General features: G+C 37.2%; 1 protein-coding gene across 1 annotated transcript in view; it reads right to left on the reverse strand.

Moving 5' to 3' along the window:
- LOC117988425 (tRNA dimethylallyltransferase) overlaps positions 1-26,086 on the reverse strand; it is a 251,610-nt gene that overhangs the window by 12,837 nt on the left and 212,687 nt on the right. Inside the window, exon 4 of the mRNA XM_034975564.2 lies at positions 23,869-23,992. Coding sequence (XP_034831455.1) covers positions 23,869-23,992 — 124 coding nt within the window. The remainder of the gene's footprint in view (positions 1-23,868; positions 23,993-26,086) is intronic.

Consider the following 26,086-nt stretch of genomic DNA (forward strand, 5'->3'; position numbering starts at 1 on the left):
CCTAGACTAAACTAATAAGTAAAAGTAAAACAAAAGAAATGTATTGGATATAAGGAACAATAAACACATTTTGCTATAATTCGCTAGAAACGTAGAAAACTCTATGTTCTAACGCGCAGCATGCTATATACCATCTATACCATATATATCAATACGCTCGCTTAGCTTTTTCATACAAGCTCCCACGAGCTTGTATGAAAAATAGACGTGACGTCATGACTTCGTCTCTTATCGTTGTACTTTTTTCAAAATGGTTAGAAAACTAATAGTGGACGTTGATTTTTAAAAAATTGGAAGAATTTGAGCATTAATAAGAAATAATTTCTTTTTTGAATTTTGACCTGGGCACCATCCCAATTGAAAGAAGAAAGAAAGAAAACTAGTTTATTCATCTTATGCCTAAGGTAGGTACAAACAAACTTAAAATTAATGGTTAGTAGGTAGTAGTTAGTAGATAATAAGAAGTATTTAATAATTAATTTAATCTAAAATTAGTTCTTGCACCCACTTGGCACAAGATGAAATGGCCCCAGCTCAGCATTAATGCTGCAGGTTTTAAGAATAAAACCTGAGCGCTGGTATTCTGCTGGGACCAACAAGAGTGACGTGCACGAGCTTAACAGTCCTCACCAACATCTGTGATTGACAGGATGAGTTCGATTGAACGGAGCTAAAAAATAGTCATTGTGTGTATGGCGTGTATGAGTATTTGTAAGAGTATGGCGTGTAATTAAAAATCTTAAAACTTGCCGTTTTATATAAAGGTAATAGAAAGGCAAAGAAATAAATACAAATAAAAGCATAATTAACATGTGTGATATGTATGGTATTGACATGAGTTATCTGCCGAGATAGGTACGGGCAAAGTGTTACTTAAAATTATGTGTGTAGGTACCTAAATGTAGCAAATAGCAGCTTCAAGCGACCTAACTAAACAGCCTTGAACTAATTAGAGTTTTTTGATCGTTTAGGAGTCTCTTCTTTAGATTATTTGTATGAGCTTTGTCTATCTGGATATATATATATATATATATATATAATAAAAAAAAATTAGCCATGTTAAATGACTAATATTCCCCTTTCCTCTCCAATTAAGCGTCAGGCTTGGGCTAGGAGCAGGTACGACAATAGTGCAACGGGCGGGGTTTGAATCGTCGACCTTTCAGTTTCAGTCCACTCCTATACCGGTTGAGCGATTGAGGCTCTAAATATAATACTTAATATCTTCTTTTGCTCAATTTCTGTAAACTCTGACTGTGTCCTTTTCTGGAACGCGTGTGTCCTCGCTGCGACCGGTTCTACACCATGATATTATGTTGTCGATATTCGTATCTTTGGTTCTCCTATGGATTTTCTCGCTGTAGGTTTACACCCTGCCACATAGACCCGCTAAACATAGTTCGGTCCATAAATTGATCAACTTTGAATTTGTGGACGAATCCAGCTATACCAGTAGGTACTCAGTCCCTATTAGGACCTACCTAGTTCAAATTAGGTCCAAACGAAAAGTTTGCCGATGAGCCGTAGAACATACTTTGTCTTATATTGGGCGTAAAATACTAATCGGTTTAGGAACGTACAGTACCCGGCAGAAACCTTTAGAATGAGGTTTCGGTTTTGTAGAGCGTTGTCTCTGTTACTCATACCCTATGTGACGTTTTGTCGGTCCCAACGACAGAGACAACTTGTCACAAAGGGCTAACTTGTATCTGAATCCATACTAATAGTATAAATGCGAAAGTGTGTCTGTTTGTCTGTCTGCTAGCCTTTCACGGCCTTTCCGTTCAACCGATTTTGATGAAATTTGGTACAGAGATAGCTTGCATCCCGGGGAAGGACATACGCTACTCTTAATCCTGGAAAATCAAAGAGTTCCCACGGGATTTTTACAAAAACCTAATTCCATCAGCTAGTAAATAAATAAAATAAAGTTAGAGGTTCGAACCCCCGACCTCCCAAACGAGGCCGATCCCGGAGGCCGATATTTAACCACTATGCTATCACCGCATCTTCTCTTGTCTGTCGATGTATTCGTAGTTATTAGGTAGCCGATTTTTTTTTTAAAGCTGTCAAATTGAAAGTATAACTAAAACAAAATTTTACATAATATCTTCGTGGAAGCCAACGATATGTACCACACGCGTTTTATTTTTAACGCAAACACAATAAAATATATTTTTATCGGTATTATTAATATGATCTGTCACGCCTTATAAATCGCGTTGCTTCAAAATCTAAGTACCTATACCATTGATATGAAAACCAAAGATACCCATTTCCGTAGAATAATTCGGTATCCTAAAAACTATGTATGTAATCACAAAGAACTCTCACGAACAAACTGCTTGAGCTCTGCTTAAATATAAGCTAAATAAAAGGAAAATGTGACTGACTAATGCCCGGTTTCTGAACTCGTCAGTTATCTTCTCATTAGCTGTTAATTCAATAAAGTTATGTATAAGATAAACGCTGTTTAACTGTCCATGCGTTTCTGAATACAACTAAAACTATGAAATCGATAACCAGTTCATTATTCTGTCACTACATGGGTCTGTTACAGGAAATGAGTTTGAAATGCATAATATTATTTTATTTCGCCACCAACACTAGTTTTATTAATAATAGTATTTTTTCTATGCTAAATAAGTGGCTAAACACTGTTTTTGAAAAGTAACGAACAACTTACCATTAAAATACTTTTTAATCTAAAAATACGCAAACCATGAACTACCTACTGACAGATGAAACGTCAAATAACTTTATGGAATAGATAAACGGCGCACATTGGCAAGTTAAACGGAGTTTATCTTGCATTGCATTGTTCAGAAACGCTCTGTCTCGAGTTATTGGACTAATAGCACTATTGAATAGATAAACCGTCTATAAAAGTACTCAAAAACCGGGTATAAGTGACTGAATGACTAACTGATCTATCGACGCACACTATGCCTAGACTTTATACTTTATAGTTTGTGGTGTTTGGCATTTTTTAGCTCTGTATCTTGGTCGGTAGTTATTGATCAATGATACCTACTTTGAAAGCTTTGCCCGGCCATGACTTTGGTTATGTATTTTTTCGTACCTTTTCCGATTATGTACTCATTTATTTAAATGGGCAGCATTTTTGCCTTTGCTTGGTGATTTATATAAAATTCTAAGCACATCTATATGCTAATTATTATTTACATTTATAAGTACTCCACCATCTGATAAATGTTATGAATGAAAATGTTTGGTCTTAATAGCATTTTAGGGTTCCAGTGGTAAATTAAAACTACCTGACTATTCATAAGCACTTGTAAAAAGTTTACATGAATAAAAAAAACATTCTATTCTATTCTATTCTTACCTCAAAAGGAAAAACGGAACCCTTATAGGATCACTTTGTTGTCTGTCTGTCTGTCTGTCGGTCTGTCAAGAAATCTACAGGGTACTTCCCGTTGACCTAGAACCATGAAATTTGGCAGGTAGGTAGGTCTTATAGCAGACATTAGGGGAAAAATCTGAAAACCGTGTATTTGTGGTTACATCACACAAAAAAAATTACATTGTGATCCTGAACTAAAATTAGTATTTTCAATATTTGAAGTGAGATAACTATATCAAGTGGGGTATCACATGAAAGGGCTTTACTTGTGCATTCTAAAACAGATTTTTATTTATTTTTATGCATTATAGTTTTTGAATAATCGTGCAAAATGTCGCAAAAATACGACTGTAGTATGGAACACTCGTTGCGCGAGCCTGACTCGCACTTGGCCGGTTTTTTTAGCTTTGGGTGATTTTCCGTAATTAAACTTGTCTGTCTATTAGCTGTGTTTTATATTAGGAAAGGAAAGTGAATTTAGAGTGGCCATCAGTGGAGTGCAAAAGTTTTTTTTAACCGAATATTAGCCCGTTTATTGTGACTAATATTCCCTTTTACCCCTCCAACTAAGCGTAAAACTTGTGCTAGGAGTGGGTACGACAATAGTGCAACGAGTGGGGTTTGAACGGCCGGTCTTTCGGATTTTAGTCCACTTTTAACTGTTGAGCTATTGAGGCTCTTGAATCTAGGCTGCTTGAATCTAGACGCCAGGGTACGCAATAGGTAGGTAGGTCCCTTTCTACACGATCGTGCAAAAAATAGTGTAATTTTTTAAAGGTTTATGTAAGTATAACGTGAGTTTCTTTATTTTACCGTAACTTCTAAATGCCTGAACAGATTTGGATGAATGGGGTGGTATATATAGAATCCTTAGATCATCCCGAGTGACACTGGCTATAATTAAAAAACAATAGGTACGGAGGCTGTATGGCGCTATTACCAAATGTGATAAATTTTACTTTTAATTTCGTTAAAAAATATTCTAAAGCAAAAATATCATAGCGACTGACACTGAGTAGTTAAATATAAGGTGACTGACACATATTCGCGATGCTCCCAATCTGATTCTTGGTTAACCTTAATGACTTCGTCGCAGACGGACTATTTATATAACTATCGAAAAGAAACCTAAAGAATTGTCAATGAGCTTTAAAAACTTTAACAAAAAAATCTACTGAATTAGCAGTATGGATGTCGATCTTTGCCTGTACAGAAATGAAAAAGAAAAATAGCATCTTAAGAAAATCGTGAATCGTGATCCATATTATGCATACCAATAATATTATAATGCGAAAGTGTGTCGGTCTGTCTGCTAGCTTTTCACGGCTATATGCCGTGAAAAGTTAAGTAGATTTTGATAGAAGGTATGAGATAGCTTGTATCTCGGGGAAGGACATAGGCTACTTTTTATCCTGAAAAATTAAAGAGTTCCTACAGGTTTTTTATAAAACTGAAACTTACGCGGACCAAATCGCGGGCATCATCTAGTATTATGAATAATTATTATAGTTCTAACTTCACCCGATTATTATGCCAAGATTTTTTTATATATATTTACTTAATATTTTTAGATTATTCTGTCTCGCATAAAATTTTGTCTAAATAGCGACATAAATTAAGACTTGGCATGACGTCTGTTTGTTTGTTATATTCTGCTCAAACTTGATTTACAGGAATTAAGTGTACCTATCTAGTATTTAATCCATAGGGATGATAATAAATTCCACATAAATCCTCTAGCGGTAACGTAGTACTGCATTATTAATAAGTCTGGTTCGTTGCTAAATTGTCTGAAATGCATCAGATGCATTTCCAATTATTCATTTAACATTTTGTTAATGATTTAATTTTTTATTTGTTTTATTTTCCTTAGCTTACTTAAAAGATGAAATTCTATAAAACGCATAGGCAACACACCAGAGGCTTTAGACCTTCAGGAGTTCTCTTCTCAGACCTGGGCGCGTTTGGAACCCTCGTAGCTTTAGTTTTAAGTTCGCGTAAAAATTATCACCACTATATCTTACAAATTCAACAACTGACAATCAAAAAGTGTAAGTTATTACCTATTTTGATTAAATTATTTGATTTGTATTTTCACTCGTAAGTCGTATCACGTTGATTTCATTTTAATTTCGCGGTAACAGTTACGAGCAGCTCATAGTGGGCCTAAGGTTGAAATCTATAGAGCGCACTTTGACTTTGCTTAGACTTAAGTTTCAGTTAAAACGAGACAGACTTATGCCAGCGTTACAGCGCTCTCTCGTTCTAACAGTGTCTTAAGTCTGAGCAAAGTCAAAGTGCGCTCTATAATTTCAGCCTTAGTTCTAACGCATTTCAGCAAGAAGGTAGGTTTGTTTACCTTTTAAGTTAGGTAAGGTAAAATGGAACCTCATATTTTTATAAGCTTGATCTTTTATAAGCTTGAGTCTTTGGATGATTAACGATTGATGATTATTATTTTTGTCTTTGCTCTGAATTTTTTAAACAACACAGATTTATAGCTCCTATAGCCTTACTCGAGCGTATATCTTTTAAAGGACTGACATCGTGATCCCAATGATCTAGAATTCCATCATTCTAGCCCTTTTAGCCCATAAAAATGGAATGACTATATTATCTAAATATATAAAAGGAAAAGGTGACTGACTGACTGACTGATCTATCAACGCACAGGTGAAACGAATGGACGTATTGGGCTGAAATTTGGCATGCAGATAGCTATTATGACGTAGGCATCGCTAAGAAGGGATTTTTTAAAAATCCAACCACTAAGGGAGTAAAATAGGGCGTTGAAATTGATGTTGTCCATGCGGACGAAGTCGCGGGCATAAGCTAGTAACATAATAATATAGTCATTCATAACGTCTTGCAAGTTAGCGCATTCCATCTTTGACTGCATCATTACTTACAATCAGGCGAGATTATAATCAAGCGAGAACGATATAAAATAAAAATCAGCCAAGTGCGTGTCGGACTCACGCACTGAGGGTTCCGTAGTGTATTTACATAACGTTCGTTCATCACGGGAATCGCAAAATTGCTATTTTTTGTGATGTAACCACAAATTCACTGTTTTAGGTTTTTTCCGTTTACTTGTGCTATAAAGCTGAGACCTATTTATAGAGCGAACTATGGCTTTGGTGTTAAAACGAGACAGCGTTATATGGCTGACATAAATCTATCTCGTTTCAATTGAAACTTAAATCTAAGCTAAATCAAAATATAGTACACGACTGGTTGAAATGGCATTCGGGGAGGGAACGCCTTGCACACCCACACAACCCCCGCGCTAATCCGGTGCGGGTGAGCGCGGGTGACGTGCGGGTGTGTGGGGCGGCCCCCCACCTCATACCCCGGTTGCCATCTGGACCTGTCGCGGACAACACACTCTATAGATCTCAGCCTAACACATTGCTACTTGCCTTTCATGATTCTAGGTCAACGGGAAGTACTCTATAGGTTTTGATTCCCTTGACAAATCTTGATAGACAGATAGACAACGAAGTGATCCTTCTGGTGATAATGGTTCCTTTTTTGTCTGGAAATACGGAACCCTAAAAAATAAAGTGTTAAAATTGAATGAACCGCTTGAAATAGAATGGAAGAAAAACGATGCTCTTCTACTTAACATGCATTCGAAATAGCTCTGGAAACTTTCTAAACAAAAATAATTCAGTGTTGCCACATCGAAAGACATAATAAAAATAAATAGCGTGCGATACGTTGAAATGCATATGTCTCGTGTATTTTAAGAAATTCTAGCCAATAACGACGGAATGTTCTATTGGCAGTTGACAACTTTTTTTAATAATTTAGGTAAGTAGGTATTTACAGTTTTCCGGGCGAGAAAAAAACACAAAATTGTTTTACTTTACGATTTTTATTTTGCAATATTTGATCCAAATTGCATAAATTTAAAATATTTAAAAAAAAAAACAATCGTGTCCCACAGTTTTTTTGTCACTCTTAGAATAGAGACGTTCAACTAAATTAAAAAAATATATATTACATTGACATTATGGTACTGTCCTTGAAAATGCAGGAACAATTATGTAATTGGGAAAAAAGATCGTAGAAGAAGTATAACAACGGCTTCAGTAACTCAATGAAAATATTTAGAAAAAAATATAAACCAAATACCTAGTTTGTATTGTAAATTTTTTTAACATTAAACTTATTCAAATTAATGAATGAATTAAAAACTACACTTGATAAAGACGCAAAAAGCAGGTTTCAATATTTTATTGTTGAAAAATTTATTGCATATTGCATAACATTTAATATTCAAATTTGGAATATTTTTATAGCGAACGTATGTCTAGCCGCAGACGCTTCCGCCTTTTTAGCTCATTTTCGCGCATTCGCGTACAAAGTTGTCGTTCGATTGACCTCGAGCAAGAACGTAAAACTAGTATGTACCTCCGACTACGTAGTTTAGATGTTACAGTCCAAATCTGCAAGTCGAACGATCTTAGATTTGCCTAGTCAGCCCTGAGAGACTAACGACTAGTATAGAAAAAACGTGCACGCCGTTACATATAGTCCGCGACAGGTCGAGATGGCAATCGGGGAGGGAACGCCCCGCAGACTCGCACAGCCCCCGCGCTAACCCGGTGCGGGCGAGCGCGGGTGAAGTCCGGGTGTGCGGGAGGTGCGGCTACAACGGAAACGGGTGCAAAGCGACTCAAAAGTGTTAATATAAACCCTCAGATTAATTATAGAATAATTAATCTAAGTATGAACCTTTCTGATTCCGAGAGAAAGGTGTGCTCAATAGTGGGCGACGGGCAGATGATGACAATGCACGTTTCCTCACGGTTTTTCCATACTACTCCACACAGTTCTGAAAAGTTTGAGGTCGGGATGGAACTTCAGATCTCCCCAAAAGAAATCTTAACTACCTACTAAGATCTCACCGCTTCAAATATGAATCAGTTATCACAATTTACTAGACAACGCCATGTCTATCGCAGAACCGATGACCGATGCTGAGGCAGACGTGTTCTGGAGTGGAGATAGAGTACCAGTAAGCGCAGTGTGGGACGATCTCCAACCTGCTGGACTGAGGACCTTATGAAGGTAGCGGGAAGTGGAGCGTGTATGAGGACCGATTGTGCTGTCGCGGAAGGCCTATAATTATAGCAGTGGACGCAAACATGACTGATTGAATAGACTAGGCAAACATAGGTGCAGCAGAGTTTCGTCTTTTACCTACAGCATAGATTTGGCGGGAATTAAAATTCAGAAGGAAGCCAGCTGCTCGCTGACCGCCCTTGACTCGGCGCGGCGTCGGTTAGGCCTGACGCGCACTTCTGAATGGCTTTTTGTCGCGGTGGTTTTTCGCACAACGTGAGCGGCGAGCGCTATAAAAAATGGCTATAAAATAAATAGTACGTGCCAAGTACGAGTCCGGAACTGATCTTATATATCTAGCCAGGACCTAACATAGTTCTATATTTATGTGCTCTGCGAGCTACGGGGGTATAAGTTGTAGCTTAACTCCCCAACTCCTGGGGCGCGGACGTTCCTATAACGAACTCCATGACAGGAAACTCCGGTAACTTTTTTGGTCTAACACGGGACCTAATGTTTTTTTTTTTAATTTACTAAAAGATGATGCTCGCGACTTCGTCGGCGTGAAATTAGATTTTTTTTTAATCCCGTAGGAACTCTACATGCAAAGTATTTCTGTCCCAAGTAGATGATACCCCTCAAACTTCGTCGCCATGGATTTGGGTATTTTAAAAATCTTAACTTATTTTCCGGGACGAAAAATAGTCTATGCCCCGCGATGCAAGCTAACTCTTTCAGCAAAATCGGTCAGATGGATGGGCCGTGAAAAACTAACTGACGGACAGATAGACAAACACGCTTTCGCATTAATAATATCAGTATGAATAGGCACACGCTTGACCACAATCACACTTGAAATGACGCGATTGCCTAGAAGATGCCTATTCACTCTTGTTTTAAAGATACCCCGATTATAATTGGTCCGAATAAGTTAGCCACTCCGAAGCAGTGGTAAATTCTTTTAACGATTCAAAAGTTTTTTTATTTAAAAACTAGCTGCCCTGGCGAACTTCGTTCTGCCTAACAGTCGATTTAGATTTTTTTAATTTTTCTCTCCGTAAGAACCATCCTCGTACTTCAAGGAATATTATAAAAAAAGGAATTAGCGAAATCGGTCCAGCTGTTCTCGAGATTTGCGATGAGCAACACATTTAGTGATTCATTTTTATATTATAGAAAAGATGTAGGTATTCTATACAAGGATTCTGTGAATTTCAAATATCAATTCAAACTCTGGCAGTTTATTAAATCGAAGGACAACAGCCGAGAACTGCGGTACCTTTTTTTTTGCAATGCGTTGATTGGAATCGACTATTCGCGTGATTTCTACACGATTGCGTAAAAATAGGGAACTAATTGATCGATTAATTGATAAATGATTTAATTCAGTGAAGCAAAAAAAATTAGGTAGATATACTAGCTACTGATAACTAGCATATGCTCGCGACTTCGTCCGCGTAGACTACACAAATTTCAAACCCCTATTTCACCCCCTTAGGGGTTGAATTTTCAAAAGACCTTTCTTAGCGGTTGCCTACGTCATAATAGCTCTCTGCATTTCAGCCCGATCCGTCCATTAGCTTGAGCTGTGCGTTGATAGATCAGTCAATCAGTCAGTCAGTCACCTTTTCCTTTTATATATTAAGATATTTAGATTTCGCTTATCGTGTATGTACTTGACCCATATACAATGTATCGAAACAAAACCCTTTGACACGGTGGTAATCAAAAAAACAAACAAACAAAATGCTCGGTCCAAAAGTATGCTGCCTTATAGGTCACGTGTTAAAAACATCAATATTCAAACGCCTGGGTCCTTTGGGCCTCGGCCGGTGACTCAAAAACAAACAAATGTATGTAGTCCGCGACAGGTTGAGATGGCTATCCAGCTATGAGACAGGGTGACGCCCCGCACACCCGCACGTCACCCGCGCTCGCCCGCACCAGGTTAGCGCGCGGGCTGTGCGGGTGTGCGGGGCGTCCCCACCACGATTGCCATCTCGACCTGTCGCGTACTATACGCTCCTTAGCGGCGGAGTTAATGGTTATGCAAATGGTGTCATTCAATTTGGCCGTCGCGGCGTGGGGCAACGAGCGATGCAACGGTGCGACCGTTAGCGGGAGGGTTAAGTCATAGGAAATAGCGAGTTTGTTACTAAAGCAATCAGTCTTCAATCCACCATTGTCAAATTTAATTGAAAAATATATAGATTGCGTGACAGGCTTGCGCTTGACGGCAATCGTGCCTAAAAAAGCAATGATGAAATCAAGGTTAGAGTGAATGCTTAGTAGTAGCCTATTCACTCTTTGGGGTCCTTTGGGCCGCGGCCTGTGACTCAAAAACAAACAAATGAACGCTCCGTAAATGGTGCCATCCAATTTGGTCGGCGTGGTGTTGAGCAAGGAGCGATGGACCGTTAGAGGGAGGGTAATGGTTGATAGGAAATAGCAATTTACTTTATTATTTTTTGTTTTTAAGGTTCCGTACCTCAAATGGAAAAGGAAACTCTTTTAGGATCACTTCGTCGTTGCCTGGCTGTCTGTCTATCGTATCTGTCAAGAAAAGGGAAGGTTAGGGTACTTCGCGTTGAATTATGTCTTCGCGGTAGATGAGTTTATTGCGTAAACGAACCCAGCATAGAACTGAAATATCTGTCACATTAAAAATACTTAGCTATTTACTTATATTATAAGATGATAATGCAATATAAGCCTTATATATTATTATTAACCTTATATAATAATATTTAAGCCTTATATCGTCGATGTCGACAATCGGTAGGGTAGGGATCTTGTAGGGGCACGCTTGTATCAAGCGGTTGCCTGCGATTAATATGTGTAAGTATTGAAGATAGATACTATACAATAGTGCTTTAATAACAAATCAGATATAAATAATAGAAGAAGGAAAATGCCTTCCCGCTTGCACTTACATTTCACACCATCCACGGTACAAAGAACCCCGTCATATTTTGTATTTGTAAAAAGCTTTTGACAAATAGATAGCGTTTTTGAAAGGTAGATCGGTATGCCGTATTTGAGGACCTATATATAGTAGTAACTATCTATGTATGCATATCTTTAAATGAAGATTAAAGGAGAAAGGCGCACCGTTAGCGTGAATGTCTCAGTAGGCGTCCAATATCAAAGTACTTATTATAATTACACCAACTCATTGCTAGAATGAGAACAGATTTTGACTATAAAGCGGCTCTTATACAACTGTAATTATAAGTAGATATAATGTGTAAGAAATGACCTCTGACGTGGCATTTTAACTTTATGTGTCAAATTTCATGTCAAAAGTCCTTATTTTAAAGGAGAATGGAACAAGATTCGAATGGGATGAGCTGTGAATGGGACGAGATGTGAATGGGACGAAATGTGAATGGGACGAGCTGCGAATGGGACAAGATGCTAATGGAACGAGCTGCGAATGGGACAAGATGCGAATGGAACAAGATTCGAATGGAACGAGCTACGAATGTAACGAGATGCGAAAGGAACAAGATGCGAATGGGACAAGATGCGAATGGAACGATCTAAGAATGGAACGAGATGCGAATGGGACAAGATGCGAATGGAACGAGCTAAGAATGGAACAGTTGCGAATGTAGGACGACTTGAGAATGGGACGAGTTGCTAACAAACCGTAAATAGAGGCCAGTGGCTCTAAAGCAGGTCATACATAGCTTCACTCCTACACGGAGCTGGCCGTCCATCCGTGCAAATTAAATTTGACAGGTGACGCTACGACTTAATACTTATTATCTCTTATTAAGATATGAGTAGGTGCTATCGAGGTCGATGAGCTTCCTTTTGACGAATTGTTCTCTATTGACTAATTGGATAATCATGTTCGCTTTTTTACTAAATTAATTTTTAAAATTCGAGAAATTAATAAAAAATAAATTAATATTAAAAATAAATAATGGGGGTTAAAGTATTTTTAATAGAAAAAAATTAAATTTGATAGGGAAATATGAACCTATTGTCGGAGAAATTTGAAATAATTGAATCTATCTCTTTTACACATTCTCCTGAGATGATCTCTACTTGAAAGACTACTAACGAAGACTTTTTGTTAACAACTGGAGCGGTTTTCATTTTAATGAAATTTTGATGTCCAAATAATAATTACAATTTCGACTCTATAGTAATAGTGTATAGTATGTTCTGTCCCTTCCTCCCCCCCTGGTGAGATGTCGTGAGATTTTATTCAACCCCCTCCCCCATCCCCCAGTCTCACGTGAGATTTTTCAAAATGTGGGTTTCTTACGTAAACGCGTTGGATTGTTATTGTAAAAAGAAAAAATATTGGAACCAACATGTCAAAGCTTAAGATTAAAACTTAAGCATGTACAATCTGGATTAAATGGACCAAAATAGTACTTATAATATTTTTTTGTTTCTATCAGAAAAAAAATTGCGTGATATTTGCCGAGACCCCCCCTCTCTCCAACGTAAGATTAGATGAGATTTGAGTCGATCCCCTCCCCCCCCTTAAACATCTTACGTAATTTATGGACGCCCCCTAACCTCGAACTAGAGTTCTTGAAAAGCTCTGCTCAGTGCATCTCTATTAGAATAAAAAGAACGTCAGATGCTATGAATATAAATAAAGAATATTTAATTAAAAAATATTTCATACTTTTCAAACATTTTAAAAATTTCTATAGGTACAGGAAATTTATAAACATCAGGAAAAATACTCCATTGAATCCATAACTGTCACATTAGTTCCCTAACTAGTCGCCAGAGTCTCCCGTTTAGACATCACCCGTCTAATTAGTTTTACCCTGACGCGCAATTAATCACATTAAACTACCAGTTAAAACACGGGAGGCGGGCAGTCAGGGAATTTGTAAATTGTCCAAGAACAACACCATTTTTCACAGCCGCGTGCATTACCTCTATTTTTAAAAGATAAATATATTTTGAACTCGTCCTCGTAGATTTAAGTTTTTGTAAATCCCGTGGGAACTCTTTGAATTTTCGGGATAAAATGTACCTATGCCTATGTCCTTCCCCGGGATGCAAGCTACTTCTGTGCCAAATTTCGTCCAAATCGGATGAACGGGTAGGCCGTGAAAAGCTAGCAGACAGACAGACAGACAGACACACTTTCGCATTTATAATATTAAGTATGGGTAGTTCACCAGCTAGGAGTTACAAAATGCCGCGCAATACAAACACAAATTACTGCGTTAACGTTAATGTAGCTAATTCTGTTGTATACAATCTTTAAACTAAATTCACAGGTCTAAATCGAGTGCTATCCTTTTCTGCAGGGAACATTATAAAAGACTTGAGATTGTCACTTAAACCTTGACCACTAGGCCACACTACCACTGTACTATTAGAATATTTTCTATTAGCTTTTTATTATGGAACTGCATATCTTGCACTTTAATGATCGAAGTTCTACGTACAGCATTGACCTGCCGTAATACATATCGGGTTATTATAGCCATGTTGGGTTAAAGGTAGAAACGAAACAAAAGGTAAAAAACTCGAGACAGGTGCACCCATATACAGGTTGTTCTGAAAATGTTCAGTAAAAGAGCACTCGTCCTCTGCCAATTATAGTTTTAATTGGTTTTAATAAATCGAACTGGACAGCGGGTGGTCAAAAGTGATCGTGTACTTCGAGAGGCGCATGCAATACAATTTTTGAAGTAAAACGTCTTCAGTACGCGACTTGAAAGTAACTTAGATTTTTTTCGGATGGAAGTAACGTTCATACGTCATTTCAGCCGAAAATGGCCGCCAAACAGATCAGCTGTTTTAAGTCCGTCATCTTTTATCAGCTGGTACCAAGTAGTTGTGCCATAGATTAAAAGATCTATTTTTTTCACGTAAAGAAACTCTAAGCGTAGCCCTCTCCATTGCCCGTTGAGTAACTCTGAGCTTTCTTATGAGGCACATAGTTAGCGACTATGTGTCTCGAATCCATATGTCATGACTGTCAACACAGACTGTTTGAAGACCTTGGTTGGACCTTGACCTTGGACCTTCAAGCACTAAGGAATTTTGCTTATCTCGAAGCTTCCTGAACGCTGCCTAGCTGTGTTGGATTTAGCACCTAATCTCTTTCTAGAAATTGACTACTAGTAAATCACGAGTCGCTTCGTTATAAGTTTACGATAAGAGAGTAAAATAAAAATAAAACTTTTTGAAAGTGAAAATAATAAATTCAAGTTACAATTTTTAATTGAAATCTGATCCCTTATACAAGGTAAGCCCGTATCTTTAAGGCTTGCCTTCTAATTAAATATTTTTATTAAACCGAAACCAAGTATTTTTTTTTCAGAAAATATAATTAATTTTCCTTTTTAAGTTTTCTAATTTGCGTGTGTGTCGAGTACTGAATACTGATACTTCCAGTACAACATCGTAATTATCTAAATATATAAAAGGAAATAGTGACTGACTGATTGACTGACTGACTGACTGACTGATCTATCAACGCACAGCTCAAACTACTGGACAGATCGGGCTGAAATTTGGCATGCAGATAGCTATAATGACGTAGGCATCCGCTAAAAAAGGATTTTTGAAAGTTAAACCCCTAAGGGGTAAAATAGGGGTTTGAAATTTGTGTCGAAACGCGGACGAAGTCGCGAGCATAAGCTAGTGTAGTTGTAAAATTATATGCATAATGCAACGACTGCGGCGAATGTGTTTGACCTGTAGGTAGGTATGAATGTAATGTAGGTATGTCCGTTCTTATGTTAAATTACTTGCTTAAAAATAAGCTTCTGTTATCATGATCAACCCATAGTCAGCTCATGAGCACGGGTCTCCTCTCAATATGAAAAGGGTTTGGCCATAGTCCACCACGCTGGCCAAGTGCGGATTGGCAGACAAAGCAAAAGCTTCTATAGATTATAAATAAAATTGTTTTTTCTTAGTTTCTGAAAAAATTGTGTGTTTCACATGAAACAGTTTTGATAAAAGGCCGATTGTGAGAAATAAAAATAAATCATCCTGTATTAGTGTTATAGGGAGGGTGAGCAACCAACAGGTGGGCGACCACTCGCGTGCCACCTACAAAGGTTCGACGATTTACTAAATTACTTTAATCGTCCTGAGTTTTCATTTCAGCGATCTGTTGCGTCCTCCATAACATACTTTATTACTTTGCAGCTGGCAAGATCATCTCTGACTTTGTAAAAATTTAACACAAATTATGCTTTAGTCATGTACAATTATAGTACCTTTTCCGTACCTCAAAAGGATAAACGAAACCCTTATACGATCACTTTGTTGTCTGTCTGTCTGTCAAGAAACCTACAGGGTACTTCCCGTTGACATTGAATCATGAAAGGCAGGTAGGTACATAGGTCTTATAGCAGACATATAGGGAAAAATCTGAAAACCGTGAATTTGTGGTTATATCACAAAAAAAATTGTGATCATGAACTAATTAGTGTTTTCAATTTCCAAAGTAGATAACTATATCAAGTGGGGTATCATATGAAAGGGCTTGACCTATGCATTTTAAAACAGATTTTTATTTATTTTTATGCATCATAGTTTTTGATTTATCGTGCAAAATGTCGAAAAAATACGAGTTTAGTACGGAATCCTCTGGTTGGAAGGTTTTTTTATTCCAATATAAGTTAGACCTTGACTATGATCTCACCTGGTGGCAAGTCATGATGCAGATGAAGCGGACTAACTTGGCAGCGGTATGGCAGTTTTGTACCCGTATCGCCGATCTGTTTCTACGTGGCATCGTACCCTGCTACGGTACGCGGCAGAAAATAATGTACATCGACCTTTAAAAGGAGATAGCGGATTCGTAGAGCAATGTCTCTGTCATTCATACCTATATTACGTTTTGTCGGTCTCGGTAGGTATCTCTGTCGTTGAGACCGATAAAACTTAATATCAAAGTGTTCAAATTCAAAGAGTAGATACACACGGGATTTTCAAAAACGTAAATCCACGCGTACAAAATCGTGTGGGCATCAGCTAGTTGATTAATAAAGACAAGATTTTCAGCCACCCACGCACTGATTTGAAAGCCTTATTTCTATACGAAAGAGAATCGACAAGAACCTATATATATATTTCAAGCATCATTTTCTTCTATTTAATTAATTTATTCGTTCCACGTGTAGGTACAGTCTGACTGTACCTATCGAAAATTTATTTTATTTGGAAATGTGATTCGTGTGAATTCGTGATCCATTTTAATCTGTTATTTGACCTCTAGTCAAATCAGTATCTTTTTATAAAGCGTCAAAACACACGCTTAGTATGCGAGTTTTTATGAAATACTGGCATGTGGCGTCACAATGATTTGACGTCACTTTTTAGTTTAATTAATAATTTAAAATGGTTATCACACCTAAAAATAACAAAAGGCGTGGATTTTACGTATTTTGGAAGACCCTCTATTTAATAATCACTGAGAAAGAATTAATTTTTGACAAATACCGTACTTCAGACGGTTATTACTCTCACACTTAGGAAGGAAATTGTTGACCGTTAACCTGACTAATGCAACCATGGAGAAGTAACCCTAACATTCCTTGATAGTAAGTTTTTCTACGTTAAAAACAAAACAAATAATAAACAACAAATAATTACTTGGTATCACACAAGACAATAAGCGTCCATTACACGAAAGGTCCTGCATCAATCAGTTGCATCAATCAAGAAAGACGAATGAACAGCTCCATCAATCGTTCATCTTTCTTGATAAGGTTGACCGCACTGTCGATGCAATTTGTATCGTACGTAAACGTGTGAATACTGGTTGTACGAATTGAGTGAACACATTGGATACCTACGTTTTCCTCCGTCAAATAGGCAGTGTCCCGTTGATATAGTTTTCATAAAATACTTCTTTGGTGCGTGATAAATACATAATAATCTGTATTTTCAAGATATTTCTCTTTTTTCATCCAAACATTTGTAGGATCTAATTTTCATATATGATTGCTTTACAGCGCTTCATTTTATTCAGATGACAGAGATTTAGACCGGCTCAGTGTCAGCACCGGCTTACTAAAGCTGAGATCTATAGAGCACACTTTGACTTTGCTCAGACTTAAGATTGAGTTAAAACGAGACAGATTTATGTGAGAGATATACCTCTGTTTCGTTTTAACTCTGTCTTAAGTCTAGGCAAAGTCAAAGTGCGCTCTATAGATCTCAGCCTTAGTAGCTACGGACCTTCCTTAAATTATGATTATTGCAACGCACGGAAGTATATTTAAAAATTCCAACAAGTTTAGATTGTTTTCAAACGTCAATATTAGACGCACGTACAAGTACGACTAACTCGCACCCATTCTGCGCGCTCTCCTTGTACTTGGAAGGTTGGGATTGTCCGTGCATATTCGTACGTGTTCGCACGAGACAAATTTGTACGTAAACGCATCCATAGTGCGGTCGGTCTTATCCAGAATTTGTATGCAAATAAGTCATCGTATTAGATGGAGATTATTTATCTAGCGGTTTTAGCGGTGACTGAGACAAACTGACAGCAAAGCCTATCGTCTAATGGTCGCCTAATATATGCGCACGCCCATCAAATCCACCTGCTAAGGAAGCGGAATGCTTAGACAAAAACTAAACTTTTTCCCCTAATTAATTGTTATTAAGGTGTTGGTAGAATTATAGGGATAATCGAATGTCACAATCGACGTCGACAGGTGATTTAAAAAAGTTTATTAAAAAGTTTAACTTATTAGTGAGTGACATGCAGATGTCTCGCTTTTTTGGACTTAACGAGGCATTTACAACCTTAAACGTGGCAATGCAATTTTGCTAGAGTTATCATGACAGAAAAAGTCGTTATCGTAGCTTTAATAAGCTCAACTGAAAACTCTACTGCCCTTCTTTTTTGGGATATTTTTTCTTAAGAATTTAATTAAATAAATTCATTCAATAACGACTATTTTTTTAACGTCTATTCGTACATAAGCATTCCCCTTATTTTCATTATTAGCATCCTTGGACATCTTAATTTTTCTTCAATCTATATTCGTCAATAAAGTATAAATAGGTAGGAAATTAGCAATTTGATAACATATATAAAAATTATGACTATTAGAGAGCAGCAAATTAATTTAACTAGACAGTAAACAAAATAAATACTTAACGAACAAAAGCTTGATATTAGGAAAACTATAATTAGAATACTAAATTATAAATTTAAATAATAATTATGTATTTACGCTGTTGATTACTTTCAAATAAACAAAATAAAATAAAATAAATGATCACCTGTACGGTAAGGTCGGTACGCCATAACAAGAAAACGTTATGATAAATTCTATATCTAGATATACAAATAAATAAAACTGTCGTTCTGTGATTTCGAAACCTTTTAAGCTCATAGTAATTACGAGTATGATCATTAGAATGTAGCACATGATAATATGGACAATCCAAACACATTTTTGAAATGTATTACTTTAATTCATTACTAGCTTATACTCGCGAGTTCGTCCGCGTGGACTACACAAATTTCAAAACCCATATTTCACCCCCTTAGGGGTTGAATTTTCAAAAATCCTTTCTTAGCGGATGCCTACGTCATAATAGCTATCTGCATGCCAAATTTCAGCTCGATCAGTCCAGTAGTTTGAGCTGTGCGTTGATAGATCAGTCAGTCAGTCACCTATTCCTTTTATATATTTACATTTATTATTTTAACATTTTAGATTACACAAGGCTACTTTTTATTCCGGAAAATGGATAATTTCTCACGGGATCTTTTAAAACTTAAATCCACTCGGACGAGGTCGCGAGCATCAGCTAGTTCATAATAAAAGCTGTTATTAAAATAGCGTGAGGCAACCAAGGTGTTGGCACTGGAGATACAAGAGTTACATGCACTGTACATTTATAAGGTTTGATACACACTTGCGATTAAAATGTTGACGTTTTACTTGCTAAGTTTTCATCTATAGCTAACCTTTGAAAACAAATAAAACTAATAACAAGAAGCTTTAAGAAGCTTTTTATAAAATTAATAACAAGAAGCTTTTTATCACTTATTACTATGTAAATATACCTACCGATAGATAAAAGCGTTGGTTTGGCTTTTATGCGATTCTTTCGGATTTCAGTTGTGACTTTGCAGTTGGGCTATGAAATTGCCATTTAAGACGAGTTTCCTTCGAGCGCTCCTGAACGCACTACGTGCCAACGAAGTTTGATGCTTATTTAAATACAATCTACGTATCTGCAATATTTCAGTTTAATTAACTCAATGAAATTTTGTGGACACGCTATACGCTCATAGAAACTAATAAGTACTTTGTATAGGTGGTTTGTCACGTATCCGTAAAAATATGTTTATTCATAGTTGGGTGGTCCGAAGAGGCATAGAAAAGGGATTGGTGGAAAAATCGGAGGGAGGCCTTTGCCCCGAACGTGGGGCACTACAGGCTAATTGAGATCGATAGTTACACGGATTCAATGATTTGTATGTAAATCTTCGAGCCCGTGTATCTGACCGACAGCTACGATTTAAGCTCACATTTTTGTTCCAGCTGTCGCTTGTATGAATAAAGCCTTAATTACAGGATCCAGGTGTTTTCTTAAGGTTTTATTTTAATTTTCGCCCATTTACGGAATAGTTCGCTCATTTGCAGAATAGGTCGCGTGGTAGGGGCTTGTTAATTACATTGAGGCAGGACGGAAAGATACAAATAGTTAACTTAAAATGGCGGTATAGATCAAACACATTAATAAATTGAGTTTTTATGTTTAAGGGGCATAAAGGGCAAGCATGTACCTTTCAGGTGGTAAAGATATATTGTATCTTTAATTTCAGATCATTTATTATATATATCTGGGTAATAAGACCTACCGAGTTGTAAACTATAGAGAAAAAAGTTAAGACCAACTGTACGCTTAGTACGAGATTTTATGTCTCACCAACGTTGATAGTATTCGAGTGTCGAAACAATTCCGCGTTATAGTAAAATGGATCTTAAATGCCTTGTTTTAAAGCTACTAAGCTAGTTTGTCTACACATCTACAACCAGCGCTCCAAGTGGAAACGTTGCGAAATTAAAACCAGTGGCACTGAATTTTTGACTGCAAATCAAGGCAACTTAGGTCCATTTACTAGGTTACTTTACTTTGACGGTGTTGTGTTTCGACTCTCGAATTCTAGCAACGTTGGTGAGACGTAAAATCTTATACTAAGCATACTGTTGTGTCGGATGTTTTAATTTTTGACATACATAATTTATTACCTACTGGCTTATGCTCGCGACTTCGTCCGCATTGACTACCCAAATTTGAAACCCCTATTTTACCCCCTTAGTGGTTGAATTTTCAAAAATCCTTTTTTAGTACTATCTTATATATTCTTAGTAACTATCTGCCAAATTTCAGCTCGATCCGTCCAGTAGTTTGAGCTGTGCGTTGATAAATCTGTCAGTCGACTGTAGAGCTGCAGTCCTGGCAAAATCATCAAATTAATCGTGGTATGTACTATGTACCCATTTCCTACAATTATAATACATTGTAATAGTAATGATATAAAGGCATTTATATCTACTCGTAGCATTTGCGGTTCCCTATTGCAGCTGCGGGTATAAATATTGTTCGAATGCATCTTGTGTGGTGTGAATGGCCCGTACAAAGACCTTTAAACCTAGAAAAAGAATTCCGAAGCGTTTACGAAGGAATTTTTAATGGAATTTGTTACTCCATGATATTATGACCTCAGCGAAATGCCATAAATAATTTGGATTAAATATAGGTAGTTTTTAGGGTTCCGTACCTCAAAAGGAAAAACGGAACCCTTATAGGATCACTTTGTTGTCTGTCTGTCTGTCAAGAAACCTACAGGGTACCTCCCGTTGCCCTAGAATCATGAAATTTGGCAGGTAGGTAGATCTTAAAGCTGACATTTGGGGAAAAATCTGAAAACCGTGAATTTAGGGTTAGATCACACAAAAAAAATTAAATTGTGGTCATGAACTAATAATTAGTATTTTCAACTTTCGAAGTGAGTGACTATATCAAGTGGGGTATCATATGAAAGGTCTTCACCTGTACATTCTAAAACAGATTTTTATTTATTTTTATGCATCATAGTTTTTGAATTATCGTGCAAAATGTTGAAAAAATACGACTGTAGTACGGAACCCTCATTGCGCGAGCCTGACTCGCACTTGGCTGGTTTTTGTTTTTAAGCTGTGATTGATAGACTAGTGTTTAAGCCGTCACCCCTCCTGGCCGGGGTTTCGATCCCGGTCACGCATCTCTAACTTTTCGGAGTTATTTCTAGTCTTGTTCTAAAGGTTAAGGGAAACGTCGTGAAGAAAACCTTCATGCCTGAGAGTTCTCCATAATATTCTCAAAGGTGTGAGAAGTTAGAGGTGTATGTCTCGGATTGAACCCCAGACTCACTGAAAATAGGATGTCGAATTCTTAACAGGTCATAGAGGCAGTAAAGCAATGCTTACCCAACTTGAAATATCTCAATTTTTCATCATGACTTGCCAGGTACTTAATTTTCCTATCTAATCATTGACTTATATATTACTTCGTAAGGACAGGGCCGTTGAACAAGCAAAATGGCACCGACTCATTGGTCCTAAAATGTTTATTTAGCACCAATGCAACCTCAATGACGTCTGGATTTCAAACGGGTCGATCATTAGTATCTAAGACGTGGCGCTGATTTATTTGGTTCCAAAACCGTGAAAAATTTTGTTTGCTTGGGCATATCTTGTCATTTAATATCGATGTATCTAATGCCTACCCTGGAGTCGAACCCTGTGCACGCCACTGGGTATGACTAACATAAACACAGTATAGGTACAATTGATAGTTCTTTGTTTAACTCTATCACATTCTACATAAATATAGATAACGCATCCCTATCACAAGTGCTGCTATTATAGATCGATATTTTTTTTATCTCGGGCCGCGTCGCGAGCATCTGCTAGTGTTTTTGTATGCAGATGCACTTTCATAGCACCTGCCAATCTCGGCGCGCGCAGGTGGACGCTATGTTTACGTTTTTTACACATAATGTAAATGGCGGCCATCTTTAAACGACTAATAACCTACGAGTCCTACGACTATAGTAATATTATAATGCGCCTTTACTATTACGGAATTTTTATTGAGCTTCTTTTTGATTAAATGGTAATTGGTATATCCTGAAATAGATTGTTGCAGCTGTAGATATTTTTTGTATGCGTAGTTCCTTATGGGTCACCAGCTTACGCTTACGCGCGACTTAGTCCGCGTGGACTACACAAATTTCAAACCTTTATTTCATCCCCTTAGGGGTTGAGTTTTTAAAAATCCTTTCTTAGCGAACGCCTACGTTATTATAGCTATCTGCATGCCATATTTCAGCCCGATCCGTCCAGTAGTTTGACCTGTGCGTCGATAGATCAGTCAGTCAGTCAGTCCGTCAGTCAGTCAGTCACCTTTTCCTTTTATATATTCAAAGGATACATTTTTACAAGTAGGTATCGTGTTTTAAAGATGAAAAATTCGCTGATGTTTGAAACTATCAAGTAGGTAGGTACTACTGAAAAGGCTACTAATATACAGGGTGTAACCAGAATGCTAGCAAAAACTAAGCGTTATTCATCGATATAAATCTATATATGGTCAAGCGAACCAAATTTTTCACGGTTTAGAAACCATGGACCATGGGCTGTGAAAAGTTAACACACAGACAGACATAAGTTCGAATTTATAATGCGAGTGGATTTAGTTTTAAAATCCTGTGGGAGCTCTTTGATTTTCCGGGACAAAAGTAGCCTATATCACTCTCCAGGTCTTCAAGTAGGTATATCCATACAAAAAATCACGTCGATCCGTTGCTTCTTTGCGGCGTGATTGAAGGACAAACCAATAAACCAACAACACTTTCGCATTTATAATATGGGTAGTGAATAGTGATAGTCTGGATAATATGGATTGGTTTATTAGTGAAGGCAACATTGGGGCCGATTCTCTTGAACACAATCTCTAAACTAAACTAAATTAACCGGTCTAAATCTAGTGCTATCCTTTTCCGCAAGCAACATTATGACAGGGATAGCAATAGATTTAGACGTATCATTTTAGTTTTGTTTAGATATTGGCACCGATTGGCACAACCTAATTTTAGAGTATTGGCACCCTCTTCTTACTATTGTAATATGAAAAGGACAGAAGCAGTTTGACATTTCTAAATTTAATTTTTAGATGGTAAAACCCGTGATTTTAGCACGCACTCGCGAACCTACTGTTTAAATTTGTATTGTGCACTAAAATTTAGTCTTTAAATGTGAAAGTCATGTTCCGTTCCTTTTTTAGCATTAGTAAAAAGAAAAGGATGCAGATACTCTAAATTTAGTTTAGAGAGAGACTAGAGAATCGGGGCCAATTGTGTACAAGGGAATCGGCCCCATTGTATTTGTAAGTACTAGCTTCACCTGTTCACACTTCAACCACAGTATGATGGTGGCTCCCGGTCTTCTTAGCTGACCTTCGCTAATCTTCTGCTCGTCCAGAACCTCACTGTGTCGCCGACCAGTTTTGAGCCACACCTCTATTGCTCTGTAACAAGGTAAAATATAGTTTAGAACTAGTTAGTTTTAGTTATAGAAAGAAAGAGAGAAAAGAAAAGACGTATATTTACATAACTGTGCCACACATCACATCTTAAAACTAAGAGCTATGTCCGGCGCTTCTTCCACCTGAGAACAAGCAAAAGAAGCGCCTTAACAAACTGTCATGTGTGGCACAACCCGAAAAAGGGTCCCAGCTCAGCATTATGCTGTATGCCTTGCTGCACAAGAACATACAGCGCTGATTTTCAGCTGGTACCCTGAACTATAGCTATAATATATTATTATATAGCCTGAATTATAGCTAGTTTAGTTTAGTTCTAGCACTCCTTTCACATCACCTCATGCAAAGAGCGAAACTCTTTATTTTACACCAAAACCTTATGGTTTTAGAAATAGAATAGAATCTAAATATATAAAAGGAGGTGACTGACTGACTGATTGATCTATCAACGCACAGCTCAAACTACTTTATGGATCGGGCTGAAATTTGGCATGTAGATAACTGTTATGACGCAGGCATCCGCTAAGAAAGGATTTTTTGATTGAAAATTCAAACCCTAAGGAGGTGAAATTTGGGTTTGAAATTTGAAAAAATCCACGCGGACGAAGTCGCGAGCATAAGCTAGTAGAATACAATACAACAGAAATATAACAAAGATGTTTGCAAGTACAATAAGTAGGCTATCGTCAAAATAGCGATCTCTTCCAGGCAACCTTAGGGTAGAGGATTTAATGAAATTTTAAAAAAGTGGAATTGAGGGGGGGGGGATAGATAGAAACAAAGTATAAAACTTATCATAATTAATATCTGTGAGACTTTTAGAATCTAATACCGCCTTCACATCTCACTGCTGTAATTAATAACTAAATAAGTCAATTAACACTGCAGTGAAATAAAAATAAAATCAACCACACCATAAAATTACAAAGGGGATTAATCAATCATACCAAAATTAAAGAAAGCTTTATTAGTCTATTCTATGAGTCTATGGATTTGGTCGGCCGTTATTTGAAAATAGAAGCGGTTCAATATTGTGATGTACACAGTCGAAAGAATGCGCGGTTACTATTTTACGATGCCTCAATAATAAATCAATAACTAAAGAGTTATAAAAAGAGATATAAAAGAAAAGAGTGAAAGACACACGCCTAAGAGAAGACTTCTTGCAGAATTCCTCTCTAAGTGAAAAATACAATCAGATTTTTAAATTTATTTTTTATGTAAGATAGTTTTGCGCTTGACTACGATTATTACCCATATTACAAATGCGAAAGTGTGTTTGTGTGTTGGTTTGTCCTTCAAACACGTCGCAACGGAGCAACAGATCGACGTGATTTTTTTTAGCATAACTGAAGAGTATTATCCTAGAAAATTAAAGAGAGTACGGGCACAAAACAAAGTCCGTGTTCGTCCTTGGGATGTACCTTACAAATTTCATCGAAACCTATTATACGGATGGGCCGTGAAAAGCTAGCAGACAGACAGGCACACTTTTGCATTTATAATAAAAGCAAGTATGGATGGCGTTCCTTACTCCTACCTACCTACCTACACTACAGTTTCTCAAGAAACTGTAGAGTAGGTATTCTATTTTATTTCAGTCTCGGATGATTTCCTATATCACATATTATGGTATTTTATAGACCCGGTGATCAGATAGTTTGGCATGCATTGCTATTGCATTATTAGCGTAAAGCTTCTCAATCTGTGAGAGTGAGGCAGTGTTGCTTTATGTAAAAACCAAATGGTTAATAGACGTACGTCTAGTGCCAGACAGGATTTGAAAAAAAAAACATAAGCAACAGGTGCGGGTCGTCGACCTCGCTTACATCATGGCAGGAAAAAATGGCAGCTCAAAATCTTGTTAAAAGCCTTGTACACATTGGCCAACGCACTCGGCCACCGTATTCAGCGATCACTTCATATGCCAGCTCTCTTGCAGTGTAACGACATAATAAGTATGAATTAAAGAAAGTAAGTATAATGTAAGCAGCTGTTACGTACCACGATAAATACGACAATTATTTAATTGTGGATATTTCGACCAAATTACTTGGATTATAGTCACTACGGGACGCG

This window comes from Maniola hyperantus, chromosome 14 (assembly GCF_902806685.2).
Source record: "Maniola hyperantus chromosome 14, iAphHyp1.2, whole genome shotgun sequence".
NCBI classification, from domain to species: domain Eukaryota; kingdom Metazoa; phylum Arthropoda; class Insecta; order Lepidoptera; family Nymphalidae; genus Maniola; species Maniola hyperantus.